The sequence below is a fragment of the Rana temporaria genome, chromosome 7 (assembly GCF_905171775.1).
Source record: "Rana temporaria chromosome 7, aRanTem1.1, whole genome shotgun sequence".
Lineage (NCBI taxonomy): Eukaryota > Metazoa > Chordata > Amphibia > Anura > Ranidae > Rana > Rana temporaria.
This window is the reverse complement of record NC_053495.1, coordinates 169,316,596-169,336,037: the sequence shown is the minus strand read 5'-3', so window position 1 is coordinate 169,336,037 and position 19,442 is coordinate 169,316,596. Positions and strand designations below refer to the sequence as shown.

General features: G+C 44.4%; 1 protein-coding gene across 2 annotated transcripts in view; it reads right to left on the bottom strand.

Moving 5' to 3' along the window:
- Positions 1-940: 940 nt before the first annotated feature.
- The window catches only part of DHCR24 (24-dehydrocholesterol reductase), a 30,562-nt gene continuing 12,060 nt past the window's right edge, over positions 941-19,442 (bottom strand). For both annotated transcript variants that reach the window (XM_040360409.1, XM_040360410.1), the window contains exons 3-10: positions 17,953-18,108; positions 14,729-14,834; positions 12,332-12,450; positions 7,306-7,569; positions 7,037-7,180; positions 4,663-4,860; positions 4,045-4,223; positions 941-2,449 (exon numbers count right to left, since the gene is read on the bottom strand). In XM_040360409.1, the coding sequence (XP_040216343.1) occupies positions 2,296-2,449; positions 4,045-4,223; positions 4,663-4,860; positions 7,037-7,180; positions 7,306-7,569; positions 12,332-12,450; positions 14,729-14,834; positions 17,953-18,108 (1,320 nt within the window). In that variant the 3' untranslated portion in view covers positions 941-2,295. The remainder of the gene's footprint in view (positions 2,450-4,044; positions 4,224-4,662; positions 4,861-7,036; positions 7,181-7,305; positions 7,570-12,331; positions 12,451-14,728; positions 14,835-17,952; positions 18,109-19,442) is intronic.

Genomic DNA, 19,442 nt, shown 5'->3' with positions numbered 1-19,442 from the left:
AGATTTATTGGCTGCACACCATGATGCGACTCATCGCTCCACCAGATCCCAAGGGTGCTCTATTGGATTGGGATCTGGTGACTGTGCAGACCATTGGGATACAGGAACCTCATTTTGATGTTCAAGAAACCAGTTTGGGATGATTTGAGCTTTGTGACATGAAGCATTACCCTGCTGGAAGAAGCCATCAGAAGATGGGTACACGGTAGGCCGAGGTGGTTAAACGATGCTCAATTGGTACTAAGGGGCCCAAAGTGTGCCAAGAAAATATCCCCCACATCATTACACCACCACCAGCCTGAACTGTTGATACAACGCAGGATGGATCCAGGCTTTCATGTTGTTTACACCAAATTCTGACCTTTCATTTGAATGTCGCAGTTGAAATTGACACTCATCAGACCAGGCAACATTTTTCCAACCTTCTATGGTCTAATTTTAGTGAGCCTGTGCAAATGGTAGCCTCAGTTACCTGTTCTTATTGGCTGAGAGTGCTGATCAGGAGACAATCAGAAGACCTTTTTTGGTCATGACTTTTCAACAGAAGCTGGCTTAACGGTCGGCTTCTGTCAGACTGACTACAATACACACGGGCTGAATAGCCAGTCTATCGAACCGGACAATGCCGCCCAACATTCAGCCCGTGCGTGTGCTATGAATAAGCACTAAGTGTGAAACGCGTCGGCTGTTTTTGATTTCTGCTGTGTATTTGCGGTGTTTGCTCATGTTCCTTCAATAAAGACAACTCAAGAGTTCTTTGGTGTGTGGCCGTCCATCCGTCCTTTGCTACTTTCCATTGCCAGCACCCACATCTACCTGGACTTATCCACAATTGCACTTGGGATTTCCCTGGAGCGGTGAACCCCACCTCGCTCCGTGCGTGTGCTAGGCTTTATTTTACACTGCAAATTACTAACAAACTACAAACCCCAGCATCACACTCCTTTAAATACACAAGATTATTTAATTAAAGCATTGAATGCATTGGCACTTTGTTCAAATATACAAACATTGCCTTCATTTGGTTTACATACAAAACAAAACAACCTCACATTTAGGCTTGCAAAGACCCCATTTTCAAGAACAATGTCAAGGTCCAGACCTTGGCCTGAGTGGTCAGTAAAAGAAGGTAAAATCATACGGTTTAGTTGATTTCTAGATTAGAACCAACATCTTCCTTGGGCTCCGGCTGCAAGGGACAGAAGGCACAGTTTTCAAGTTCAGTTGTATATCAAGGTCATTATATTAAGACTGTTTAAAGAAGAGTTCCAGCTTGGAGGGGGAAAAAAATGTGGCACAGGGACGGACGGGGACGTCAGGGGGGAGCAAACAAGCAGAGCTTCCCCTTTTGGGTGGAGCTCTGCTTTAAGTTCTTAACTCAAAAAACAGAATAACTTAATTTAAATTACAGTTTGACCTGAACAGATCTGGGCGTTTTTTATTAAATAGATTACAATTATTTTTTTTTATTATGGATAGAAAAAGCTCAAAACATCCCAGACAGTTTAAACAATTATAAATGAATTAAAGGGGAACCTTTTATATCCAGGGATTGGAATATATCCTACCATTTGGAGATGCCATACTGCTGTCCAGAAACTGCTGTCCAGAAAAAGGGATGGACATGGTCAGCAACAATACTCAGGTACTACTGTCCAGAAACTGCCGTCCCGAAACTGCTGTCCCGTTAAGCTGAAGCAGAATAAAGGCCCATATACACTGTTGTGTTTTAACACACCCGCTAAAATGAATGTGTTAAAGTAAAAAAATTGCCCATTTCCATCTCTGCCATGCAGTGCATTTTTAAAGTCCATTATATAATTCCAATAATAATGTCCATTTTCCCCACTGCATTTGAGTGCATTGGGAGGCCCATAGAAGTCAAGAGGAATGCATAAAAAACACATGAAACATGCATTTGGATGCATTGGCAAGAGGAACTAACAAGCCTTGGTCAATGGCTGTTAACTGTATCTTCTTCAAATCTTTAAAATGAAAAACGCATTGGAAACGCACATCAAAGCCTGTTGATAACGCATCAAAAGACACAAAAAAGCACCTCTACGCACGCATAGATGTACAGTAAATGGGCCCTAAAGGTTTCTTTTCATTGTGACGCTTTACACATTTAAGCTCACACACGGGACGGTTACCATTAAATACAGCTGCTTCCAAATGTCAACACAGTTGGCAGCTACAGTAAGTGACTTCATGTCTTCTGCAGATTAACAGGGAGAAATAAGTCCGATTTTACAAATCACATGAAATGATGAGAAAAAAATAAAAGAATTCTTCTCAGTGGCGAGCAGCTTTGCAAATCTTGTCGTACACCTCTGGGAATGCGTTCTTGCAGTTTAGTTTGTCCCGCAGTTTGCGGTACAGGGATCCATCAAACATTTCCCAGAATTCCTCACGGCTCATATAACAGTCTGCGTAGAGCATCTGAAAGCTGGAGGGAGAAATGACACATACTAAGAGGAAGGCAGAGAAAGATTTCATTTAAAAGGCAGATTGTCACAAGGCTGGATTTACACGTCAAGCTGTAAATATAAATCACAGCTTCATGTGCTTTAAAAAAAAAAAAAAATAATAAAAAAGTCCCCCAGGCAATTGTACTTGCCTTCAATCCAGAGCTGTCCCCCAAACCACCTCTTCTTCTTCACTACCAGATGTTCTCAGTCTTCCAGGCTGAATAACCCTCACTCAACATACACAACTATCAAAAGACTGGCCATCACCAGAAGACCAAAGAGGACTCAATTGGGTTGATATACCAAAATCTGGTGCAGCTCTGTATAGAAACTACATTTTTTTTGTCAACTTCTAATTGAATAAGGTGAAGTTAGAAGCCGATTGGCTACCATGCACAGCTTCACACTCTGGCCCGGATTCAGAAAGAATCGCGTATCTTTAGGCGGGCGTAGCGCATCTCATATGCGTTACGCCGCCGTAACTTAGTCAGGCGAGTAGCGTATTCAGAAAGAACTTGCGCCCGAAGTTACGGCGGCGTAGAGTATATGGGCCGGCGTAAGCCCGCCTAATTCAAATGATCCAGGCAGTGGGTGTGTTGTATGGAAATTAATCGTGACCCCACGTAAATGACGCACTTAACGAACGGCGCATGCACGCGCATGCTCAGTATCACGTCGAATTTTCTCCCAAAGTTATGCCGGCTCAATGTTTAGTCGACGTGAACGTAACCTACGCCCATCCCCATTCACGGACGACTTCCACAAACGACGTAAAATACGATGCTGTTCCGACATCCATACCCAACATGACTTACCCCTGCTTTATGAGGGGTAAAGTTACGCCGGACCGACGCCTTACGTAAACGGCATAGCCAAATCTGACGAGCGCAAGTACGTTTCTGAATCGGCGTATCTACCTCATTTGCATATTTGATGCGGAAATATACGAAAGCGCCCCTAGCGGCCAGCGTAAATATGCACCTAAGGTATGATGGGGTAAGAGACTTGCGTCAGTCGTATCTTAGACAAATTCTGGCGTATCTGATTCTTTGAATCAGGCGCCGAGATACGACGCCTCACATTCAGACTTACAACGGCGTATCTGGAGATACGCCGTCGTAAGTTCTTTGTGAATCTGGGCCTCTAGATTTATTAAATTAACCCCAGTGCATCATGTGTCTGGTCTGGCCAAAAGAAAATATGGCAAATTTTATATATATATATATATATATATATATATATATATATATATATATATATATATATATATATATATATATATATATATATATATATATATACATATACACACACACACACACACACACACACACACACACACACACATACATACATACACACACACACACGAGAGAGAGATTTAAAAAAAAAAAAAAAAAATTCTATCCTCAAGGGGAAGAGGTGGGCATTGGGCGGAGCCCAGAGTTCTGATTTAATGCATGTTATGGCATGTGTTATTGTACTGTATGTTTGGTTGTGTCATATTGTATATTGCATATACACCATACATTTCATGATCTTAAAGCTTGCAGCAACCAGACAAGTGGCTCACCCATGAACGTCTCGGACAAACTTCTCCAAGTGTCGCATAGAGGCTTTGGCATCGAAGTGTTTGGTGTTTGGTTCCCCATATGCGCCAATATCTACATACAACTCTGCCTCGTTGCCCTTGGGATGCACCATGCCAGGATTGCTGGGTAGGATGAAAGGACAAAGCCAAAGTGGGTACACCTGCAAAAAAGAAGACAATACTGTAAAGCTGTATGACACAAATGGGACAGCTCCATAGAACCAACATACAGATATATGCAGATGTACAGGAGTGGGAAGCCACAAGATATCCACAAATTTTTTTATGGGAATTTTGTAAAAAAAAAATGTGTTTAGAGTAAGGATGCTGTCGACCCTCTTAGGGCTCATTCACACCACAATTGTGGTGCGTTTGCATGTTGTGTGTCAACCTATGTTGTGTTAAGACAACATGCATCATTTCTAGCAGAGCAAATGCATGCAATGACACCCTGGTGCAGCGTCGGCAAGGTGCGTGGGGTTCCATTCACAATGAATAGTGCTCTTTTTTTTTTCTCTCAAAGGTTTTTATTGAACAAAAGTAAAAAAAAAAGCATATAAAACTCCAGAGCACAAGATGAATAGTGTTCTTCATACACACCTTGATCTCATTCTGGAAAGCTTCAATGGACTTCTGTAGACATTTCATTGGTACAAGCATATCCTGCACCACGTGATGCTGCTCATACAACTTCCGGATAGTTTCTCCCTGTGTGAGCTTCAACAAGGAAATCTTTGGTGGAACCATCCAACCAAACAGGTAACGGAACACTGGGTGATTACCAAAAGGAATAATATCCTACAATCAGAAAAGAATCAGAATGTTACTGACAAATGAAAATTCATCTAAGGAAACGGGAGTCTCCGGGAGCAATACATACTGCAAGAAAAACAATAAAAACAGAAGGCTAGGACAAATCAGCTGTTTTTATTGCCATCAATGATTCTTCCTCATTTCCGTTTAGGGTGACAATGGGGGTTATTTACGAAAGGCAAATCCACTTTGCACTTCGAGTGAAAACTACAAGTGCAAAGTGCAGTCTCTGTAAAGCTGAGGGGTAGATCTGAAATGAGGGGAAGCTCTACTGATTTTATCATCCAATCATGTACAAGCTAAAATGCTGTTTTTTATTTTCCTTGCATGTCCCCCTCAGATCTATAGCGACTGCACTTCCAAGTGCACTTTTAGTGCAATTTCAAGTGCACTTTGTAGTGCAAAGTGGATTTGCCTTTAGTAAATAACCCCCAATGTTTTTCCAAGACATCAACTAATTAAAGGAGTTCTCCAAAACATTTAGCTGGAGTTCTACTTTAGGGTCCATGCACACTTTGCTTCTACGGGAGTTTTGCTTTTTGCCTGTAGAAGCAGCTCAATATATGTTCACGCACATTAGGATGTATAGAGGCATATGTTAAGCTCAGCGTTTAGAGGTAGGGAAAAAAAAAAAAACTTCTGGTTTGCGCTTTTTTAAAGGGGGTTTTCTGGCAGAAAAAAAAATGCTAAATACTTTTTTTTTTTTAATTCTTTATACTAAATACTTTTAAACACCTGTAGAAAAAAGTGTTTTTTTTTTCTGCCAAAAGAACTGCCAATTTTTTATACCAGTGTGCATTGACCCTTAAAGACTATCCACCAAAGATTCAGTTTCTTTCCCCTTTAAAGATATATGCATTTAATTTCTTAAAAAATAAATAAAAAAAAAAAAAAAAAAAAAAAGGTACATACATAAAAGATAAAAAAACAAACAAAAAAACAAACACACACACACACAACAAAAAATAATAATACAATAAACGATCAAACAACCTTGCAGCATCTCCAAAGATTCCTTTACCACTAATACTTCTTGCATACTCGATACCACCATCAATTCCTCCATACCTCGATACCACCGTCAACTCCCCCATACCTCGATACCACCGTCAACTCCCCCATACCTCGATACCACCGTCAACTCCCCCATACCTCGATACCACCGTCAACTCCCCCATACCTCGATACCACCGTCAACTCCCCCATACCCCGATACCACCGTCAACTCCCCCATACCCGATACCACCGTCAACTCCCCCATACCACCGTCAACTCCCCCATACTCGATACCACCGTCAACTCCCCCATACCCGATACCACCGTCAACTCCCCCATACCCGATACCACCGTCAACTCCCCCATACCCGATACCACCGTCAACTCCCCCATACCCGATACCACCGTCAACTCCCCCATATCCGATACCACCGTCAACTCCTCCATACCTCGATACCACCGTCAACTCCCCCATACTCGATACCACCATCAACCCCCCCATACTCGATACCACCATCAACTCCCCCATACTCGATAACACCATCAACTCCCCCATACTCGATACCACCATCAACTCCCCCATACATCGATACCACCATCAACTCCCCCATACCTCGATACCACCATCAACTCCCCCATACTCGATACCACCATCAACTCCCCCATACTCGATACCACCATCAACTCCCCCATACCTCGATACCACCATCAACTCCCCCATACCTCGATACCACCATCAACTCCCCCATACCTCGATACCACCATCAACTCCCCCATACCTCGATACCACCATCAACTCCCCCATACTCGATACCACCATCAACTCCCCCATACTCGATACCACCATCAACTCCCCCATACTCGATACCACCATCAACTCCTCCATACCTCGATACCACCATCAACTCCTCCATACTCGATACCACCATCAACTCCCCCATACTCGATACCACCATCAACTCCCCCATACCACCATCAACTCCCCCATACTCGATACCACCATCAACTCCTCCATACCCGATACCACCATCAACTCCTCCATACTCGATACCACCATCCGTATCTATATCGCTTTTCTTTCTTCTATAGTCAAAACAACTGTCAGCTCTTCTATACTCTACTACTGTTGGCACTTCCATACACATTCTACCATTGTGAAACGCACCTGCAGCTCCCAGAAAATGCTCCGTGTGTGTCTGTGATAGTAATGTCTTAGGGGTATGTACTCTGTTCCACTTTGGTTTTTCTTTAGGAAAGATTCCACATGGCGGAAGAACCAGGGTTTCCAATAGTTTCCGATTCTATTCACCTTTTAATGTAAAAAACAAATTTCTGTGAATCACACATGGAACAAAATTAAAGTAAAATCTCAATGGATGATACAATGAAGAAACAGACTATGAAAATAATGTGACAAATCAGACGGTCACATACCTGGCCTGGCTCAGCATCATCAGTCAAGACCCCAGTCATAATGACGGCCTCATCTGCAGAGTAAACCAAACCTTCCACAAAGTAGTTCTCTTTCTTCTGAGACTCTCTGGAAAACTTCTCACAGATCTTCTCCAGGCCCCTTACTGGCGTATAATTCAGCTTCACATACTTTTTGAATGGGACAATCTTTATCTCAGCAGCTACCAAGAATCCCAGAGTCCCACAGGACCATGGCACGGCATAGAAGAGATCAGAGTTCTCAGTCTGAAAGAAAAAAAACATACATAAGCATAATAAAAGTAGAATCGGGTGTTCCAGATTAGGTGCCAAAGATTAGACCTTCCTTAGGGAGTATGCAGGTGGAACCTGTCTTATTTAAACCTCAAATATCTAGGATCTGGTGTTCTTTTGGCATTAATGTGTGGTGTCATCATGCCAAGATCAAAAGAGCTCTCTAAGGCCTCGTACACACCACCCAACATGTCCGATGAAAACGGTCCGCGGACCGTTTTCATCGAACATGTTCACTGGGATCATTTGGTCTGATGTGTGTACACACCATCAGACCAAATTCCCTGCGGACATAATACGCAGTGACGTGGTGGCGGCGACGATGACGCCGCGACGTGCGCGCACCAGGAAGTTCAATGCTTCCACGCATGCGTCGAATCACTTCGACGCATGCGTGGGATTTCGGGCCAGCGGACATGTCCGATGAGTCGTACTGACCATCGGACATGTCCGACAGACAGGCTTCCAGCGCACAAGTTTCTTAGCATGCTAAGAAACTTTTGTCTGCTGGAAACCTGTCCGCTAAGCCGGGAAACTGTCCAGTCGCCCTACACACGACCAAACATGTCCGCGGAAACTGGTCCGACGGACCAGTTCCAGCGGACATGTTCGGTCGTGTGTACAAGGCCTCAGGCCTTCAGAAAAGTGGTTGTGGATGCTAGAGCTGCACGATTAATCGTCAAGAATCGTTATCGTGATTTTTTCCCGTTGCGATATTGACATAGTATTTCCAGATCTTTCTATGATTAGAATTCTCTCTGCTCTGCTGAAGCCACAGCTGTAAAATCTGGGCAGTCTGCCAAGTATCAGAACATTCTTTATCAGTGGAACATTCAGTCTAAACATTGTAACAATTTGTCTTTTACATCAAAGGAATAGACTTGGTGTGTAAATGAGGAAAGTTTCACCACATTAAACATTAAACCTTGTTCTGACATTTGTTGGTTTCAAGTTTAACCACTTCAGCCCAGACCATTTGGCTGGCCAAAGACCAGGCCACTTTTTGCGATTCGGCACTGCGTCGCTTTAACGGACAATTGCGCAGTCATGTGACGTTGCTCCCAAACAAAATTGACGTCCTTTTTTTCCCCACAAATAGAGCTTTCTTTTGGTGGTATTTGATCACCTCTGCGGTTTTTATTTTTTGCGCTAAAAAACAAACATATAGAGCGAAAATTTTGAAAAAAAAATCTATATTTTTTTACTTTTTGCTATAATAAATATCCTCAGTTTAGGCCGATATTCTTCTACATATTTTTGGTAAAAATTTGGTTTGTGCAAAAGTTATAGCGTCTACAATATAGGGGATAGTTTTATGGCAGTTTTATTAATATATATTATTTTTTTACTAGTAATGGTGGCGATCAGCGATTTTTATCTTGACTGCGACATTATGGCGGACACATCGGACACTTTTGACACCATTTTGGGACCATTGTCATTTTTACAGCGATCAGTGCTATAAAAATGCACCGATTACTATAAAAATGACACTGGCAGTGAAGGGGTTAAGTGTGACCTAGAGAGTGCTTCTAACTGTTAGGGGGCGTGGCTTGTCGTAAAACGTCACTGATCGCTGTTCCCGATGACAGGGAACAGACGATCAGTGACATGTCACTAGGAAGAACAGGGAGATGTTGCGTTTACACTGACATCTCCCCGTTCTTCAGCTCTGTGACCCGATCGCAGGACACCGTCGGACATCGAGTCTGGGGGTCCCGCGGGCACAGTCACAAAGCTTTGCGACCCCACAGCCGGAAAATTAAAAGGGGACATAAAAAAAAAACAACTAACCAGTAAAGTTAGCCCAAATGTTTTTGTACAATATGAAAGATTTTACGCCAAGAGAATCGTGATCTTCTAAACAAAAAGAATTGCGATTCTCATTTTGGCCTATTTTGTAAACGCTATAACTTTTGCGCAAACCAATCACTAAACGCTTATTGCGAATTTTTTTTACGAAAAATATGTAGAAGAATACGTATCGGCCTAAACTGAGGAAAAAAAACGTTTTTTTTATATATTTTTGGGGAATATTTATTATAGCAAAAAGTAAAAAATATTAATTTTTTTCAAAATTGACGCTATATTTTTGTTTATAGCGCAAAAACTAAAAACCGCAGAGGTGATCAAATACCACCAAAAGAAAGCTCTATTTGTGGGGAAAAAAGGACGCCAATTTTGTTTGGGAGCCACGTCGCACGACCGCGCAATTGTCAGTTAAAGCGACGCAGTGCCGAATCGCAAAAAGTGCTCTGGTCTTTGGGCAGCAATATGGTCCGGGGGTTAAGTGGTTAACCTGCATAAGAGGTGTGCCAGGAAAAGGCCTTTGCTGTCCAAAAAGAACATTGGAGGAAACTACAGTTTGCCATTGAACAAATACACAAAGATTAGGCCGTGTGAAACAATGTGCTCATCAATCAAAGACAGAGATGTTTAGCATATCTTAGCTGTGGGCAGTGTTGTGATCCTTACTGAAATATGAATGTTATTTTTACTCCTCTTTGGGACAACCATAACCTCCCACATCTTCAGAAAGTAACGTACTTTATCTTTTGGAAAGCGCAGGATATTATTTAGGCTCTAATCTAAAGCAGTGGCAGTGCGTCCTTAAAGGGCGCAGGAGCGCCACCCCCCTCTCCTGGCACCGCCCTATTACCATAGATAGATAGATAGATTCATGCATTGCATGAATCTATCTATGGTCGCGGCTGACACCCCCTATTCAGGTGTCCGGGCCCTTTTCGGGCACTGGGCAACTGAATTACAGCGGCGGGGGTGTTTTTTTGGAAGCACCCGATTAGAGCCATAGGCTCCAATAGGCACCCAAAAAAGTGAACAGCGGGCGCCATGCTGGGTGTTAGCAAAGCAAAGTAATTTGCTTTGCTAACACTGAATCCGCCTCTCAGCCAAATCAGATTGTCGGGTCTGTTACCGGTCACCTGATTGGCTGAAGCATAAGGCGCTGTGATTGAACGCCAGAGAGAGGGCGGAAGAAGACATGGAGGACGTGCAGAAGACCGCCGCGACAAAGGTAAGTGCCTGGCAGCATCCGATGGGGCACACTGGCAGCAATTGATGGGGCACAGTGTGGGGCACAGTGGCGGCATTTGATGGGGCACAGTGGCGGCATTTGATGGGGCACAGTGGCGGCATTTGATGGGGCACAGTGGCGGCATTTGATGGGGCACAGTGGCGGCATTTGATGGTTTCTTTTTTTCAGTTTGTTTGCGCCCCCAAACATTTTGAGCACCAGCCGCCACTGATCTGAAGCCCTTTCAAAACCCTAGAAAGGACCTTCACTTTTTCCTTATTACGATTCCTGTGATCAGACCGGTTATTAGGATAGTAAGATTTATTTCCCTTTCCCCACCCCTGTGCCTAATTATCATTGAAGGGTATATGCTCCATATTGCTAATATTGATGTAATTACAGATGTCCATCTTATTGCTGACTACAGACAAAGGCACATACAGTATGTGTTCTCATGTTGCCACTTTCCTTTTTGCTAGAATCCTAGGGAAAAATGTTTTTTGTCTGTAAACTATGAAAACTGTGTAATAAAAATGTAGTTGTTTGGTCACAGTAACAGTAGACAGGTTTGGCGCAAACCAAAGATAGCATCTCAGGAGAAGACCTTCATACCAACTGTGAAGAATGGTGTGGGAATGTTATGGTTTGGGATTGCTTTGCTGCCTTGGCAGGGTTGCAGTCATTGATTATTCAAAGCACACTAGCAAATCCATCTATTCAAATTTTTCATAATCAATTCATGTATGTATGTATGTATGTATGTATGTATGTATGTATGTATGACACACACACACACACACACACACACACACACACACACACTTAGGTAGATTCACGTAGGGTTGGCCTAAAATTAGGACGGCCTAGCCTAGTCTTTTTAGGCTACACCGCCGTAAATTTTTTAGGCTATTAGTGATTCTCAAACCACTGACCTTCAAATTTTCGGCGGCGTAGCCTAAAACGAGCGGGCGTAATCGCGCCTAATTCAAATGACTAGGAGGGGGCGTGTTCTATGGAAATGAGGCTTGACCTCACGTTTGACGTTTTTGTGTACTGCGCATGCGCCGGGCGACTACATTTCCCAGGGGGCATTGCGGCTAAGTACGCCGTACGGGCCTATTGATTTTGACGCGGACGTAAACCCCGATTTGCGGACGACTTACGCAAAAAAATTCGAACCTCGTGGCGGGAACAGCGGCCATACTTAACATTGTTATTCCACTTCATAGGTGGAATAACTTTAGGCGGCGTAACCCTTACGGAAACGACGTAATGCGACGGTGTAGGCCCGGCGTACGCTCGTAAATCGGCGTATCCCCTCATTTACATTAACTAGGCCGGCTGCAATGTAAGCGCCACCTAGCGGTAAGCCAAAACATTGCAATCTAAGATAGGACGGCGCAAGCCGGCCTATCTTAGATATGTTTAAGTGTATCTCTGTTTGAGAATACACTTAAACATAGGCCGGCTTAGATTCAGAGTTAGGTCGGCTTATCTGTAGATAAGCCGGCCTAACTGTTTGTGAATCTACCTAACAGTATTTATATATATATAGTGTGTGTGTGTGTGTGTGTGTGTGCGTATATATATATATATATATCATACATTAATCCAATCCACATCCAGTAAAGATATGTTAAATATTAAATATAAAATAAACCCTTTTGAAATGAATAGTAGCAAGCAAAGGATTTGCCTTACTGGCGTACAACGGACAAGGCTTCCGTCAGCTAAGACAAGCTCATAAGCCAAGCAGATGTGTTGGAAAAGCCCATAGTTATGTGATGAAGACTCAATGCCAGTTCCCATAATAAGACCACCTAAAGAAAAAAGAAGAAGGAATAGTTTCAGAATCTGTCAGGGCCAATTCATCTAAAAAAAAAAAAATACATATTCCATAATGCTTCCAACAGAATTGTGCAACCATGTGAATGTGTTTTTTGCAGGATTTTTTTTTTACCAGATCCGTTATAACTGCCGAGATGTTGACAAAGTAATATAAGAATGTATAATTTAAGCAAATAAGCCCCCCCCCCCCGCCTTTTATAACATACACTATATTGTCAAAACTATTGGGACACCTGCCTTTACACACACCTGGATTTAATGGCCTCCCAGTCTTAGGTGTTCTATTGGGTTGAGGTCAGGACTCTGTGCAGGACAATCAATTTTTTCCACCCCAAACTCGCTCATCCATGTCTTTATGGACCTTGCTTTGTGCACTGGTCCAAATCATTTGGTGGAGGGGGGGTTGTTTTTCAGGGATTGGGCTTGGCCCATTAGTTCCAGTGAAGGGAACTCTTAAGGTGTCAGCGTATATTTTGGACAATTTCATGTTTGTGGAAACAGTATGGAGATGGCCGTTCCCGTTTCAACATAACTGCGCACCAGTACACAAAGAAAGGGCCATAAAGACATGGATGAGCGAGTTTGGGGTGGAGGAACTTGACCATCCTGCACAGGGTCCTGACGTCAACCCGATAGAACACCTTTCGGATGAATTAGAGCGAAGACTGCAAGCTATGCCTTCTCGTCCCTAAACCTTGTGGACGGCCTTCCCAGAAGAGTTGAAGCTCTTATAGCTGCAAAGGGTGGGCCAACTCAATATTGAACCCTACGAACCAAGACTGAGATGCCATTAAAGTTCATGTGCGTGTAAAGGCAGGCGTCCCAATACTTTTGACAATATAGTGCGTCATGCAGTTTTCAGCTTGGAGGCAGTCTATGCGCATTAGATGAAAAAGGAATATCTGAAGGGCCTGGTCATCCTGTAGATCTCAAACATTCGATACAGCTGGACCCCTTCCCACAGCTCATGTAGTATGTGCTGTGCCCCCCTTAAATTAGTGTGTTGTGTGTGCACTGTTTAAAACTAGGGTTGTCCCGATACCGATACTAGTATCGGTATCGGGACAGATTCCGAGTATTTGCGTGAGTACTTGTACTCCCGCAAATACCCCCTGATGCCAGATCTGATATACCCCCCCCCCCCCACGCCGCCGCCGTTACGCCGCATCCGCCGACTGGTTAATACGCGCGGGGAACATCACAGCTTTCATTTGAATAGCTGTAATGATTTGCGCTGCGTATAGACACTCCCCCTTGCTCGGGATTGGACAGTTCACCCGAGCAAGGGGGAGTGTCTATACGCAGCGCAGCAGCGGGGATGCGGCGGGATGCAGGTAAGGGGGACATGGCTGCATATGAGGGACATGGCTGGATATGGGGGGAGACATGGCTGCATATGGGGGGGGGGGGAGACATGGCTGCATATGGGGGGGGGGGGACATGGCTGCATATGGGGGGGGGGGACATGGCTGCATATGGGGGGGGGGACATGGCTGCATATGGGGGGGGGGGACATGGCTGCATATGGGGGGGGGGGGACATGGCTGCATATGGGGGGGGGGGACATGGCTGCATATGGGGGGGGGGACATGGCTGCATATGGGGGGGGGACATGGCTGCATATTGGGGGGGACATGGCTGCATATTGGGGGGGACATGGCTGCATATGGGGGGGGACATGGCTGCATATGGGGGGGGACATGGCTGCATCTGTGGGGGGACATGGCTGCATCTGTGGGGGGACATGGCTGCATCTGTGGGGGGACATGGCTGCATCTGTGGGGGGACATGGCTGCATTTGTGGGGGGACATGGCTGCATTTGTGGGGGGACATGGCTGCATTTGTGGGGGGGACATGGCTGCATATGGGGGGACATGGCTGCATATGGGGGGGACATGGCTGCATTTGTGGGGGGACATGGCTGCATTTGTGGGGGGACATGGCTGCATTTGTGGGGGGGACATGGCTGCATATGGGGGGACATGGCTGCATATGGGGGGGACATGGCTGCATTTGTGGGGGGACATGGCTGCATTTGGGGACACATTTAAAAAAAAGTATCGGTATTCGGTATCCGCGAGTACTTGAAAAAAAGTATCGGTATTTGTACTCGGTCCTAAAAAAATGGTATCGGGACAACCCTATTTAAAACAGTAATCAATCACATGACTTTGCACCACCTAAATTACATGACAAGAAAGGCACCAAACAGATTAACCTGAAAAAAATAAAAATGAATGTGTTTTTACCAACAGTCAAGTCATCAAGTTCTGGCAGTACAGGAAGGGTCCAGCCAATAGAATTCAGCAAGGCAGTCACCTGACCCATGTTCACCAATGGTTCCACACGAACAACCTACACAGAAGAAATGATGAGAGCGCACCGATATTTCACTCATGGGTAACTACAAACAAACGCGAAATTCAGAGAATAAATATGTAATGCGCCATACATCTGTGGCTGCTTTTTTAGTTTCTTTGGAAGCAGACTTTGTAGAGCCTCGATTGTAGGGATTTCCTCTCACTTCCTGTTGTGTCTCTGGGGCAGGAAGTGAGGGAAACCTCCCCAGAGAGACACAGGCAGTAAAAAATAAATGGACAGTGGTTTTAACCCTATACCTCGACTCCTTACAGCCCTACTCCGAGAAAAAGTAAAAATTCCCTTTTACAGTGGGGCTGCACCCACGCGGCAAGGGTTAAAGTGTTTGTAAAGGCTTGTTTATTCTAAATAACAAACATGTTCTACTTACCTGCCCTGTGCAAAGGTTTTGGAAAAAAAAAAAAAACTTATCTTAAAAAAATAAAATAAAAATGTATTCAACAATTTAGGCTGATATATATTCTTTTTTGGGTAAAAAAAAAAAAATTATATATATAACTGGCAATGGCGGCGATCTAATGCCGCGTACACCCGACCCGTTTTTCGGGTTCTAAAAATGAAATTTTTAAGGGTCTAGAAAAAAAAACTAGCTAGATTCAGGATGGCGAGCGCATACTTGCGGCGGCGTAGCTTATGGCATCTAGGCTACGCCGCCGTAAGTTAGCGAGGCAAGTACATGATTCACAATGTACTTGCCTACTAAGTTACGGCGGCGTAGCCTAAAGCGGGCGTAAGGGCGCCTAATTCAAATTAGGCTGAGGGGGCGCGTTTTATGATAATTAGGCTTGACCCGACGTGATTGACGTTTTTTTGGAACTGCGCATGCGCCTTGCGCCTACATTTCCCAGTGGGCATTCCGGCTAAGTCCGCCGCACGGGCCTATTGATTTAGGCGTGGACGTAAACGACGTAAATCCCTATTCACGGACGGCTTACGCAAACGACGTAAAATTTTCGAATTTCGACGCGGGAACGGCGGCCATACTTAACATTACTATTCCATCTATTAGATGGAATAACTTTAGGCCTGCTAATGCGTTACGTAAAAGGCGTATCTGTACTGCGTCGGCCGGGCGTACGTTCGTGAATAGGCGTATCTACTGATTTACATATTCTACGCCGAACGCAATGGAAGCGCCACCTAGTGGTCAGCCTAAAAATTACACTTTAGGATACGAGGGTGTAAGACACTTACGCCGCTCGTATATGAGCCTAATTTAAGCGTATCTGGTTACCAGAATACGCTTAAATTAGCGCCGACGCAAATTCTGACTTAGGCTGGTGTATCTACTGATACGCCAGCCTAAGTCTCTCTGAATCTAGCTAAACGTTTTTTTCAATCCGATCATTAAAACGGCCTTGCCTACACACGATCGTGAAAAAAAAATGCTCTAGCAAAGCGCGGTGACGTACAACACGTACGACGGCACTATAAAAGGGAAGTTCCACGCGGATGGCGCCACCCTTGGGGCTGCTTTAGCTGATTCCGTGTTAGTAAAAGGCGATTTTCTGTCTGTTACAGCGTGATGAATGTGCTTACTCCATTATGAATGCTAGTTTTACCAGAACTCATAACTTGCCTCTGAGCATGTGCGGGTTTTTCACGTCATTAAAGCCCACACACGACCATTTTTTACAACCCGAAAAAACGACAACGTTAAAAACGTCATGAAAAAAATAGAGCATGTTCAAAATTTTTAATGCCCATTTTTTAGATCGTGAAAAATGCTCAGAAGCCCACACATGATCGTTTTTAATGACATTAAAAAAAAAAACTTCATTTTTTAGAACCCGAAAAACGCTTGTGTGTACGCGGCATGAGACCGAGACATTTTGACAAATCTGACCCCAAATGACACTCTTTGGGGACCAGAGACATTATTACATTGATCAGTGCATTTTTATAGCACTGATCAATGTAATAATGTCTATGGCCCCCAAAAAGTGTCATTTGGGTCAGATTTGTCAAAATGTCTCAGTCTCAGATCGCCATCATTAAACTGACAGGGAAGGGGTTAACACTAGGGGCGATCAAGGGGTTAAATGAGTTCCAACTGTAGGGATGGGCTGCCAGGGACATGACAGAGATCACGGTTTCCAATGACTGGGAACAGTAGATCTCTGTCACGTCATCTGTCAGAATGGAGATTCGCCTCATTTACAAAGGTAGATCCCCATTCTGCCTCTGTACTAGTGCTCCCCAGGGGCGGACTGACAACTCATGGGGCCCCCGGGCAATAGGAGATTATGGGGTCCCGGGCAATAGGAGATTATGGGGCCCATGGCCAATAGGAGATTACGGGGGGCCCCGGGCAATAGGAGATTACGGGGGGCCCGCGGGCAATAGGAGATTACGGGGGGCCCGCGGGCAATAGGAGATTACGGGGGGCCCGCGGGCAATAGGAGATTACGGGGGGCCCGCGGGCAATAGGAGATTATGGGGCCCGCGGGCAATAGGAGATTATGGGGGCCCACCTGGCAATAGGAGATTATGGGGCCACACAGTATACATACACACAGAATACACAAACCGAAAAGGTACTGGAGAGGCGGGACAGCTATAATCTTGGGTTTATTTTTAAAAACACAGATTTTTACATACGGTTTCTGGTTTTACTGAGGCTGTCAACCCAGATGGGGCCCCCTAGTGGCATGAGGCCCTCAGGCAGTGCCCGAATGGTCAGTCCGCCCCTGGTGCTCCCCTATGCTCCAGCAGTGGACTGTTCCTTGGCACCCTCATGGTCCACTGCAGGAATATTGGCCCTGCATCGGTCGTGATAACACCACAGGGCTTCCAACTGCCGGGGCACATGGAAGGAGAGACTGCGGGGAGGCAGCCTGGCAGAGCCTGCGGGAATGGAGGATCAGGTAAGTAAAACGGCTTTTTCCAGTCCCCCAGACACAAAACAAGCATTTAACTCTTACACTGCAGTGGCAGCCACACTGCACGGGAGGAGTTTTACTTTTCAGCTTTAAAATTGCAGTTCACCAAAAAAAATGGTGTTTGCCGAGCATGAGTATGAATATTTGTATTCGTAACAAAAAAGAGTATTTAAAACCAAGTAGAGGCGTGCGCCCCCATCAGGGTGTCGTACCTGTTTCTTGGTGTCCACCTCTAAGATATCCATAAGGTTGATCATGATATTCTTATGCGTGTTCTTGTACTTCCCCACCCTCAGCGATACGGTCAGCCAACCCGGCCTCCCGGTACACATGAACTTCTTTGCTCCATCGGCTTTCCACTGACGGACCTGGAAAAACAAAACAGGAACAAACCAAGTCACTACTACTGAACAAGTTTTAAATGCAGAAATGTACATGATGTACTATTAGAGCTGCCCGATTCTGACTAAAATGAGAATCACCATTTTGTTGCTTAGAACAGGGGTCTCCAAACTTTCTAAACAAAGGGCCAGTTTACGGTCCTTCAGACTCTAGGGGGGGCCAGACTAGGGCCATTGGGAGTAGAAAATGTCCAGGTGTCCAGTGGGAGTAAATAATGCCATATCTTTGGTGACAGTGGGAGGACTTGTGCCCCACCATTGGTGTCAATGGAAAGAATGAGGGGAAAAGGACTGTTTCAAGGCCCCCCTTTTCCTTATGCGATTCCTGGCAGGGGAAGTTTCAAGGTTTTTGGGGCTAGTTTGAGCGGGAACAGCAGGGATTGGTGTTTGGAAGCTGTTGCTAAGGGAAAAAGCTAAAGCCAGGATTGGTTAGCAGGGCTCTTAGGCGGGAAAGGCAGGGATTGGTCTAGTTAGCCAGGTTACTGGGGAGAATTCAGGAATTTTAGGGTACCTGATAGGTCATCTGAGGTCATCTGACAGGTAGGAACATTCTAGAAGCTGTGAGAAGGCCTATTTAAGGAGCTGTCTGAAGGGGTCCGGGGCCAGCCGTTCCTGAGGAGGACCGTTCAGCAGAGCTTCCCACCCACCGTCCCTTTGTCGCGGCAGAAAACTATGTGGATAAATCTCTTTGTGGTAACAAAGGGGATGGTTATTAAAGTCATTTTATTGCAGCTCGAGTCGTAGTGGCTGAGTTGTGTATGTTGGTTTGAACAATTGGTTGTGTAAGGTACAGATGTGTTTAAGTTAAAGGTTATAGTAAAAAAATTAAATCCAATAGTTATGCCACGGCCAATTTTTATCCAAAAAAAATAAAAAAATAATAATAATAATAATAATAATAATATAGATGAGTAATATTTATATTTAATAAAGATGTGTTTATTATTTATTTAATAAAAAAAAAAAAAAAAAAAAAAATAATATATATTAAATAATATACATTGGTGTAGTGTCAAGTTATTTTTGTGTGTCCAGGCATCCTGCCTAGAATCCCATTGATGGTGTCAGTTGGAGCAATAGTGCCCCATTGGTGTCAGCAACAAGAATAATGCCCCATTGGAGTTGGATGGAATAGTGCCCCAAGGGCCGCATTAAGGCAAGCAAAGGGCCACATCCGGCCCCAGGGCCGCAGTTTGGAGACCCCTGGCTTAGAAGATAGAGCATGATTCTCTCACGATTAAAACAAAAAAAAATTGGGCTAACTTTTCTGTTTCGTTTTTTTTTTTTTTTCTAATTCATTG